This window comes from Rousettus aegyptiacus, unplaced genomic scaffold, assembly GCF_014176215.1.
Source record: "Rousettus aegyptiacus isolate mRouAeg1 unplaced genomic scaffold, mRouAeg1.p scaffold_m13_p_13, whole genome shotgun sequence".
Taxonomy (NCBI): domain Eukaryota; kingdom Metazoa; phylum Chordata; class Mammalia; order Chiroptera; family Pteropodidae; genus Rousettus; species Rousettus aegyptiacus.
The window spans coordinates 45,455,131-45,466,252 of NW_023416288.1; the positions used below are offsets into that span (position 1 = coordinate 45,455,131).

At 55.0% G+C, this 11,122-nt stretch overlaps 1 protein-coding gene across 2 annotated transcripts in view; it reads left to right on the forward strand.

Annotated features, from left to right (window-relative positions):
* The window catches only part of LOC107512415 (zona pellucida binding protein), a 34,174-nt gene extending 28,911 nt beyond the window's left edge, over window positions 1-5,263 (forward strand). The window contains exon 8 of one of the 2 annotated variants that reach the window (XR_001597276.2): window positions 4,701-4,773. Coding sequence is in view for 1 of the 2 variants with exons in the window: in XM_016147908.2 (XP_016003394.1) it covers window positions 4,701-4,795 (95 nt within the window). In the remaining variant the exon portion in view is untranslated. Of the gene's footprint in view, window positions 1-4,700 lie in introns of both variants that reach the window. The other variant, XM_016147908.2, reaches the window with a different exon arrangement.
* The last annotated feature ends 5,859 nt before the right edge of the window (window positions 5,264-11,122 follow it).

Sequence of the window (11,122 nt, forward strand, 5' to 3'; positions counted from 1 at the left end):
AATTTGTTTAAATCTAGTCTCTAAGTGTCCGCCTGACAATTAAAAGTGTTTACATCACTTTACTATTTTTCTCTGTGTCTCTTCCATTTTTTGATCCTTTCATGCTGCCTTGTAAATATTGTTTAAATATTTTAAGCATTATAGTTTAATATATTTAATTGCATTTTAGCTCTATTTAATTTATTTAATCTCCTGTGTGCTGTGCGTTTTCGTATGATTTTAGCAGTCTGAAGAGCACACGAGCGTGGGTGCATCGTCTGCTTAGAGGTCGTGTCGTGCCACTTCACAGGAAGTGCAGGAGCCCGACGACCTCTGCGATCCCTCTGTTTGGCCCCCCTCACTGCTCTTCATGTCATAGAACAGTCACGTGCACTGCGCGCACACGCGCACACACACGCGCACACACAAACGCGCACACGCGCACACACACGCGCGCACACGCGCGCACACTGAAAATTCCTCCAAACACTATTGTAATTTCAGCTTTTAAGAGCTTCACATGTTCTAAATAACTTACAAGGAAAAATAGTTCCTCATAGGTATCCAGATGTTTTGCATTGCTGATGCTCTTTCATTCCTGAAGATCCAGGGTTTCCTCTTTTATTTGATGTCATCTGAAATAGTTTCCTTTATCAGTTTTCATAGAGCAGATACACCAATGGCAAATTTTCTTACTTTTTCTGTATCCAAAGATGATGATTGTTTATCTATAGATGTCTGTTCTATGCTTACTGATGGATATTTTCTCTGAGTATGGAATTATGGGTTGGAAGCATTTTTAAGCCCTTAAACGTGTTCCTTGTTTTGTGACCTCCATGGATTCTGATTAGAAATCTGTGCTCATTTGAATTGTTCCTTCCGCACACATAATTTGTCACTTTTGTCTAGCTGCTTTCCAGAATTTTATCTTTCCCTGTCAACACTTTGATGATGATGTTTCTAGAGATGGTTTCATTTGAATTTGTCCTGTGTAGGGTTCTCTGGGGCTCGTGACTCTGTAAATCCGTGTCTGTCACCAGACGACCGAGCGCACCTGCGTACGCTGCCGGGCTCCCGTCGCCCTCTGCTGCGTTCGCACTCCCTCTGCACTCACACCGACGTCCTTCCCCGCCCGATGCTGCAATGCAGACGCCTGAGCCTTTGCTCCTTTTCTCCGTTTCTTCTTCTTTTCTCTCTGTTCTTCAGTGTGTTTAGTTTGATGATCTGTCTTACACTGTTGTCTGATCGTTTAAGCATATCATCTTGCAGTTAGCGTTGTTTGCATTTTCCTCGGGAGGTCTTTCCTGGATTTTTGCCTGTTGACTTAGTTTGTGCTGTACATCACAACTATGGGTGTTACATTGCGTATGCTCCGGATTCTGTTGTAATCATCTGGAGGTTAATGGTTTTTTGTTTGTTTGTTTGTTTGTTTTTTGCAGGAAATCCATTCAGTTAGATTCAAATACAGTTCAGTTTTCAAAGACTTGGCTATCCTGGTTTGGGTCTTTCCCATGTATGTATGCTGAGGAGTTCGGCTTCAACGTGCATGGTTCTGAATCTGTTTGGTTCTCTAAGCCTTTGTCCGTTAGCTTGGGTCCATCTGCTGTATATGTAATACAGGAGTTTTGCTGAGTCTTGTGCAGGCTCAGACATGGAATGAGGGGCACCCTCACTGTGCATCGGTCCCCTCTGAGACTTCCCGGTCACACTGTGGTCCCCCGGGCTTGATTCCGGGTTTCGTAGGTTAGAGGGATGGCAGGGTTTCTGTCAGAGTGCTGGCCCTCTGCACGGCGCTGCTCTGCAGGGCGGTCTGCGCTGCCGCCAAGGCAGAGGGAAGAGTAAAGCGAGCGGACAAGGCGGCGGGGTGCCCGTCCCCTGGGAGCTGCCGCTTGGACCTCGGGGTGCCCGTCCCCTGGGAGCTGCCGCTTTGACCTCGCTTCTGAGGTCACCTGATTCCTTTCGCTTTGCAGAGTCCTCAGGTAGCTATTTCAAATTAGTCCTAGCTTTCAGCCATAACCGGTGGGCCGAATGGGCATTGGAGGATGAGACCACTATAGCAGAACTGTGGTTCCCCATGGGAAGTATTTTAATTAATGTTAATTAAAAACATTTTAATTAAAATGTTTACTAGGAAGAGGATTTCTCAGGTTTATGAAGTACATTTTTATAATTTTTATGTTCAAGGCATTTGTCCATTTTCTCTAAATGGTCAAATATAGTCCACAAATTTATCACAGTTTTGTCTTATTTTACCTCTAATGTCACAGAACCTGTGGCGATGTGACCTCATTCATTCTTGATATTACTCATTTGTCTTCCTCTCTTTGTTAGTTTTATGAGCACTAGCTGAAAGTTTATCAATTTTATTAGCCTTTTCAAAGAGCCCGGTTTTAGTTTATTGATTTTCTTTCATTTGTCTGATTCCTATTTAATTAATTTCTGCTCTTACCTTTAACATCTTATGTTCTGTGCTTTCTTTCTAATCTGAAACCTAATGACCTCTTTTTTTAGTTTCTTAGGAGAACACCGTAGAGCATTGATTTCATAGTTTTCACTTTCCTATGTAACACTTCTTAACATCACTTTTCCTACATCACACTGATTTTAATTTTTAGTTTTTGATCAGTCTAAAACAGTTTCTAATTTTCTTTAGCTTTGGGTTTATTTAGTAGCATTTTTAGTAGCATTTTTAATTCCCGTGTATCTGATTGTTTCCAGTATATCTTTCTGTCGATTTCCAAGTAATTTTTTTTTGGTTAATTTATGAATTGCTGATTAAGTTCTTAATACTAAATGTGTCAAATTTTTTTTATCGTAGTCATTCTCTTTCTTAAGGAATTACAACCCATCCGAAACGTGGGGACATTTTCTTTTTCCTCGCTGGCCGCTTCCTCGCGCGTCCGCGCTGCTCGGGGAGGGCCGCCGCTCGCGGGACACGGGCGGGACAATGAGCTCGCGAGTTTTGTACTTGAGACAACCTTTTGGCATTTCCCCTCAAGTCTGCTTAAGAGACAGTGAACTATTTCAGGACTTGCGCTAGGCGAGGGGGCCGCGTTCGCAGCCGTAGCAGCTGTCACTGCGTGGTTTTGCGCTGGTATCGCTGTGGCATTCCGCGTGCTGTATCACGACGGTCTGTTCATTCTAAGGCCAGTTACCGAAGGTCACATTTATATAAACTTGTTGAGATGATTTGGTGCCGGTATCAGTTTCTGCGACAGTGGCAGTCTTTGTACAGACCGCGCGCAGATTTCTGCTCTCCGTGTGTAATGGTTCAGTGCTTTGCCCCGGTCCATATTTGTTCTTCGGGAAACATTAATCTGTGCTTTGAGAGAAAGTTGCGATGATCACACGGTTCAGCAAACGTCATGTTCCGTCATTGGAGTTTTGCCCTGTACACAGCCGCTGTCAAGGCTCTTGTTCTTACCGCAGCAAGTAAATCTTAGTTTAAACAGCATTTTTTCATTATTCCCCAAATATAATGTCTGTTAAGACTTGAGGAACTCTGTGGAACCTAGAATGGAAAATGCTTTCTCTGAGTAGCAGTTAAAATATTTTCCAATTTGAAAAAATATATTTAAAAAGGAATGCTATGAAATTAAATAGTATGATCTGACCCAGACCCAGAGAGTGACGAGTTATCGAATCGTGGTGCTAGAAAGAGAATCTTCTTTGCCGGCCCACAGTACCTGTGCCGCGCAGCGCCCTCAGCATCCTGTGGACCCTTGGCCACCTGTGTGAGCAAAGGCGGAGCGGGACCGCGAGACCCCAGCCCGGTGGGAGGGCTGGCGGCACCGGTGACCGCGGGCCCCGTGCCGAGGGCTGGCGTGCACGGAGCGCCCGTAACACTCTGGCTTCTTCGTTGCCGATGAGTCAGTTCACCCTCACAGTAGTGTGAGGACGTGGTCGTGACGATGCCCATCGCACAACCGGGGGGCCTGGGACTGCAGGGTCGACTCCTTTACCCGGTACCAGAGTTCAGCGTGGCCGCAAGTGTACTTGACCTTGGTTTCTGTCCTTTACCTTCTGTCATGTGGAGGGAGCCGTGGGCACAGGGTCACGGCACACAGAATCCTTACGTCAGGGATGAACGACCAAGTTGAGTTGAGTGAGTTTTCCAAAATCACAGATTCATGAAGTCAGAGGAACAGGCCCTAAAATTGGGGTATTATGAGAAATAAGCCGCGCCCCCCCCACGCCTGAGCTGCCCCTGCGCGCGTGAGGCGTGGTGGTCGTGCGCGGCGGCTCGGCCGCATGTGGCCCCCCGTGTGGTCTTGACCTCTGTGGCCCGTCCAGCTTTTAGACGCAACATCATGTGCTCAGTGAAACTTTTAGGCCTGAGCCAGGGGCAGAATGAACAGTCCATAGTGTTCACTCCCGGGGTATTAGAGTCGTTAAGTTTCTAGAAGCAGAGGGTAGAATGCGGCTGCGGGGGGCGGGGGGGGGGGGCGTCGGGGAGGGGAGTGGGGAGCATGCAGCGGGCACCGGGCTGCAGTGTCTCCCAGGCGACAAGAGCCCGACGACTGGCTGGGCTGCGCAGACACCGGACACCGCACTGAGCAGTGGTCACGGCGCGTAACCGTGTGTGACGTGTACTCCGCCATAACCGAAAGCAGGAAACGTCTTAGCTAGAACCCCCTTTGGAAATTTACCCCCGTGTAACGTGACAACGCAGCGCGGCATCTGCGGCGAGGGTCGCTGACCGGTGTGTCTTTTGTCCGCAGTGATCTGCAGCCCGGGCTCCTACAACCCCCGCGACGGGACGCACTGCCTGCCCTGCAACAGCAGCCTGGATTTCGGGGCGCGGGCATGCCTCTAGCCCCCGTGTGAGCTCCTGGGGCTTTGCCGACCGTGAAAGTATATTTTTGAAATATTAATATGTAGTAAATCACTATTATGCCGAAATTAAATGTGTCAGATTTTACAAAAAGCGGTGTCATCGTTTTACTCGAAACACTGCCCGGCGTGCTGCGGATGGGCCACCCCGCGCGCCTCTCGCGATCGCCGGACCGCCGTGCGACTTTACGAACAGCCCAAAGACTTCGCAGGATTTTCCACAGCAGCCCGTGCGGCCCGCGCCTCGTGCCGACTGGTCTCAGGCCCTCACGTTGTTCCACACTCGTTGTCACGCCTTCGATTTGGTTTCACGGGGTTTGTCTTTCTTTTTTGACCGTTCGTGGTTCAGAGTCACCTTTCCGAAGGCCCGCGAGGCCTGTGGCTGCAGTGCGGGCCGCGGCCGTGCGGCAGCCCAGCGGCACCACGGGCTCGAGCGTAGTTCCATGTGACACCTTGAGCTTCCACTTCAAAGCCCCGCAAATGATCCTTTGGGCCTTGGAGAGCGGAGGAATGTTCTGCGTGCCCGGATGACCGTTCCAACGTCCACAGCGTGGAGAGAGGGGGGAACTAAGCCATTTCTTCCGCAGGGAGCGTGCTGGGGGAGAGCGCCAGTCACCGCCACTTCAGCTCCTGCCCTGTGACGCGTCACGTGACGGATGCTGCTGCCCCCGCCTCGCACTCAGCCTCGCACGTTCTGCGGCTGTTCGTATCCGCCTCACGCCCCCGGGACGGCCCGCTTTTCCCTCTGGGTTTCCCGGAAACGTAAACGTGTGGAAAGGGCGGACGCGCTCGGGTCGGATGAGGCGCGGCTGTGCGCCACGCCGCCCGGGGACGAGCGTCTCCTGTCCCCAGCGCCCGTCGGGCCGTCCCAGGGGCTCTGCCTGGAAGGGAGTGGCGCGTCCTCCTGAGCGCGGCTGCGGTTCTCACCGAGCCCCTCTGGACCGTCGCCGCCGCGCGGCGGTTTCCATGGGGTTTTACGGGCTTCTCGGGAGCCTTGTGGCGCTGGACACGGCGGGTACCCCGCGTGGGGGGGCGGGGGCGGGGGCCCGGATCTGTTCCTGCGGCACGTGGCCTGTCGCTGGGAAGTGGCCTCCTACGTCTCCGTCTGCCCAGCGCCCCACGAAAGTTTCCCAGAGACGAAAAGCGTATGTTTTTCTTCGTCCTCCCCTAAGTTTGGGGACTCGCCTCCTGTTATTTTAAATGAGGGATTTGACTCCTGCTTCATTTCTGAGGCGTGAGCAGCATCGCTCGGCGTGCGGTCAGCGTGAGGAGGTGCTGGTCAAACAAACACGGGGCGTCGGGGTCGGCAGAGGCGCGGCGAGCTGGGGCGAGGGGACAGCACGGGACGTGGGCGCGAGCAAGGGGCGTGGCTTCAGCTTGTGCCCGGAACAGACCACGCTGGCTCGGAAGGGCGGGATGAGGGGAGATTTTCAAAGTCCAGGCAGAGACGGCAATTTGTAGAAATCAGGACAAAATAGACAAGATAGGAGAAGGAAGCGCCGGTTCCTGGTTTTCCTCGGTTCCCACAGCGAAACATTTCTGGTCGGTTTATCGCGCAGCGCCGTGTCTGAGAGGACTGTCCCCCGTGCCCCCGATTCGCACGGAACAGGCTGCTTCTAGTTCCCTCGTCTCCACAGCACCGGGCTAGGTGCCTCGGGTCTTCGGAAGTTAATCGGTAGGTCGCTGGGGTCTTGTGCGTGCGTGTACTTCAGCAACGAAGATAGAAGCTGCTTCTGTTAATTAAAATAGGACGTGTCGTGTCGGAAGCTGGCAGTGATGACGAATGAATGATAAACATTACGCATTGAGGGAGATTATCGTCACGAGGCCGTTTCTAGTGTTTATGATGTTTGTATCAAAATGATACCTTACATTTATATAATGCCTTAACTTTAACAAAACGTTTTTTTTAAGTGACATGCTGTGATGTTTACATGGACATATGATTTCCCTTTTGCAGTTTATAAATTAGATTTTTCGCTCATAAATGCAGAATATGTACTAATATGGCAGTATGTTGGAAGAGCCGTAGCAAGTTTGGTCCAGTAATTTCACTGGAAGGTAAAAGTCCTGAGAACGTAAATCAGAAATCAGCTGGACTACTACATCCAGTGGTGGGTGGGGGTGTGTGTCACAAAAACGGAAGGAACATGAATGTAAGAGCAGCAAATGGTCCACTAAATTACGCTGTTTCCATAGTGGTGTTTAGATCTTTAAAACGAGCCCAGCAGCGGTTGCCGTACGTGCTGCGGTCGCGTGCGAGGGTCCTGACGCCCTGTGTTCTCCACGTTGTCTGCAGGGAGATGAATCACTTTCAGAGTCTTGTGAGCGACAGGAAGCAGCAGGAGCTGGGAGGAGCGCCAGCCCCCGGCCCCCTCCGCCCGCCACGGGCAGTGCCGCTCGGCCGCGTGCGTGGCTTTTCCTGGCAGCTGCCCTGGTGAAAGCATGAGGCGCGCCAGCCCCAGGGCGAAGCCCACGCCGAGGACAGCGGGGAACCCCGGGGAGCCGGCCCCGGTGACGACGTGGGGTCGCTGCCCCCCGCCCCGCCCGGCCGGGCCGGCCCCACCTGCGGGCCGAGTCCTCCCGTGGCGTTGTCGGTGGCTTGCGGCGACAGGCGCCCTCGTTGGTTCCTTTCAGGAGATGTGTGAGGCGGGGCGTGGGGGGCGGGGCACACTCAGTCCCCTCGGTGTCGGCTCTGCGGACGGTCGGGCGGGCGTCGGCTTCCGCGCAGACTGTCCGTGCCGCGTGGGCCAGGCTGCGGCCGTTTTTCCTTGACAGCAGGCTGTGCGCACCTGCACAGCGTTCCCAGCCGTCAGGTGAGCAGGAAGGTGGCGGCCGGAGCCGCCTCTGTTTGCGCCCAGCAGGTGATGGACATCGTCTCACACACGTGCGCAGCCTGTGGCCACGCCGGCAGACGCGCCTGCAGGAGAGAACTCACAAAACACGTCACAGTCTCAGTCTAAAGGAAACCGCCTGTGATGGTAAATGAAGGAAACGCAATCTTTTCGTATGTTTTCCCTGCCACCGTCTGCTGAAAATGACAACAGAAGCTGTAATTTCACATTCATGCGGCACCTCGTACAGCACACACGTTTGTAAATCATGTCGTTTACAAGGATTTTATCAAATGCTGCGTCTATGGAATCAGCATTTAAAGTTCTTTTAAAAATCAGTGCAAGGACGTGTTAAGTGACTGCGCGCGCGCACACGCACGTGCTGAGAGCGGTGGCCGCGCACGGACCGCTGCGGGCGGACAGACGGCCGTCGCTGTGCCGCTCCTGGCCGCCCCCCGCCGCCTCCCGCGTCCGTCTGGCCGGCGGCGCTGCCTTTGTCGTCAGATCCTGCTCCCATTTGTGCTTCAGCTCCCGCGAGGCCAGAGGGGCCTGCCCGCCACCCGCGTGGATGCGGATGGCGCAGGCTCCTCGCGGGGACGTCTGGACCCTCCTGAGGAACGGCGGGAGAACCGTCCCCGCCAGACGCCCCTTTCATTTCATTGTTTTCTTTGTTTCCCTTTAGGAAAGGGGTTTGTTTTCTATTACAGTTTTGAGTCTTTAAGTCACATTTCTTGACGTTTTAAAGGGTTTCACCACCTTTTAAAATCTACATGGTCTAAATGTCAGCTGTCCGTCCCCCTGCGGCTCCATATCCAAATCGGTCGCCTCCTTCGTGCCGTGCCCCGCCTCCCGCATGACATCGCGCGTCCGTTCAGCGTAGGCATGCTGTCGGCTTGCCGCCTCTCATACCACAAACGTGCCCGCCGCGTTTCTTTTAAAAGCATTTAGTTTTGCGGCGTAGAGGATGCGTTTTGATTCGCACTTCCGCGTTGCTTTGTAAGCTCTGTGTCGTTGCTGCAGTGACTGGCCGTAATTCACCTTCCGCCCACGAGAAGACAGACAGGAAACGGTTCGTTGCGAGGATGAAATGGCTTCCTTGCACGAGGCCTCTTTTCAAGTGGGACAGTCTCTCCTGGAGACAGTGGCGAGGGCAGGTGGGGACGCTGGACCGGCCTGGCCACCGCTGCGCCCGCTGGTGACCGGGGAGGTCTGCCCACCCCTCTGGCCACCTCCCCGTGGCTGGGTTGTTTGCACTGCGGGCAGTTTTGTGGGCTTGGCCACTGGAGGGGGCAGCGTCCTGGCTTAGATCCCAAGTGTGCTAATGGCTTCCTGGCAGAAGGAGCCTGGCTGGAAACCCCGAAACTGCAGACCAGGTCGTTTCCAGAATCACTCTGCCACGTGAGTGGTTCAGATTTCCAGCTACCCATGAAGGCTGAATAATCTGAAATAAATTCATGCATTACATTTGAAAGCACGACTTCCTTTTTTCAAACTGGGTAAATCATTTAGCGACAATGACCAGGTACATTCGGAGCAGGCCACTCGAACTTGAGGAACGACAGCTTGCCAGCAGTCCCCGTGCCGGAGTTTCGGGGCTCCCTTTCCAGCACGTGGTCTAAAGGGTAACATTTGGAATGAGATAACTTGGACCCCCACTTTCTGCTTTTCCTAGTGACATTATTCAGGTGTTGCCTTGGAACAGAATGTCTTCACCATTAGCAAGTGTTCCATGGAGAAGCGAGGCGGAGAGGCAGACGCCCTGCATGCAGCCGGCCGGACGTGACCCCCAAACTAAGGGCGGAATGAGAGCCTGAGAACGAGTTTGTCTTGGACGAAGGTGCAAACGACCCCTTGGTGAGCAAGGCCGGGCGAGTGCTCCGTGGAGAGGCAGGCGGGCTGGGGCAGGGAGGGGGGCGTCCTTCCCTGTCATCGCCGCCACCGAGCTGCAGCCCCCAGGGTGCGTGGCGTGCGGCAGGCCACCCTCCTCGACACCATCTGGATGCAGCAGGGCACCAGGTGCCCCGCGGTCCTCGGCATGTCTGCAGCACCACTGTGGTCACCCCAGAGCTCGGCCACATCCTGGCAGGATCTCGTCACCAAGGGTGGCGGGAAGCCCAGGCCTCGTCCAGAGTCCTGCTAACCACAGCCCAGCGGGTGGGGAGAAGAGGCGGCCTGAACGCCCTAGAGATGCTACTGACCCACGTCCCCACGGGGGCCGCGGCCATGCTTTGCCAAAACCAAAACGTTATATAACCTCGTCTTAACAATGTGTACCCTTGGATAATGGGGAGGTGGCCGGTGCCGTTAACGCCAAAGTCAGTCACCGGCGAGCTGCCCACGCCGCACGCAGCTCGTACTTCCCGAGCGTCTCGTGAAAAGCCCCACGCCCGCGGCGCCTGCGGCCCGCGGTGCTGCCGGGAAGGACGGCACACGTTACATGCGGGCACCTGTGACCTTCCCGACGCCCACGGCGATTCCCCTGCCCGGCGGCAACCGCGTCAGGCCTTGGCCGGGACCAATGCTGATCGCTGTGTCACGCGCTGGGTGGTCTCTGTGGTCTCCGCTGTCCCCAGAGCCTCCCTAACCTCCCTGCCGCGTCTCGCTGAGCGCACCGCGAGGCCCCGGCATTCCTCACGTGCATCACGTCGGCGCCAGGAGCCCCGGCCCCTTCCGGGGGAACAGCGTGTACTTCACAGGTGCCAGCGCAAGGTTCAGGAATAAGTAAACGTATTTTTACTTCGAAGGCTTCGAACATCAACTCGCATCTGCTTCCTCACTCCACTCCTCCTAAGGCTCTGCCTTGGCCAGCGTGCCCCGTGCCACCGTGATGGGTGAGGACGGAGGTGTCCCCTAACGCGCACCGCTCAGACCGGCGGGGTCTGCGGTGGCTTCGCACACTCCCTGTCTGAGCACAGAGCAGTGGCTTGGCCGGGAGTTACCCCCAGGACAGGTGTGGCCTGCAGGTGGCCTTCGCCGTGGCTGCTCCAACATGCAGTGCAGAGCACAGCCTCGCTGCTCCTGAGGGCCAGCACGCAGCGCGGGACGGTGCCGGCGACCGAGGCCACAGAGGCGAGGGACGGTCCCTCCGACGAGGAGCACGCGTCCCTTGAGCGCAGAGCCACGCCCCGTCCGGCCTGCAGGCACAGGCTGGGCCGGGGTTCAGCTTTCTTCTCTCCTCCAGAGTCCGGCGGCCCCCCGCTTGACTGCGGCTTGTCCAGCCCACCTATTCCTCAGATCGGGGACCCTGCGAAGTCTTGTTGAGAAGAGTAAGTGACACAAGCGAGACGTGTACACGGCCACCCCGCGGGCGCGCTCCGGAGGGACAGGAAAGGCGCGTGGCGCTTGAGTGGGCCCCGCGTCCCCGGGGGCTGCACAGCGCGTGGCAGCTGCCGGCGGGAAGTGCGCCCCTGCGGACGGGGCGGGGCCCACTGAGGGCAGGGCTGGGGCGGCGTTTCAGGAGCCGGCGGCCCGTTCTC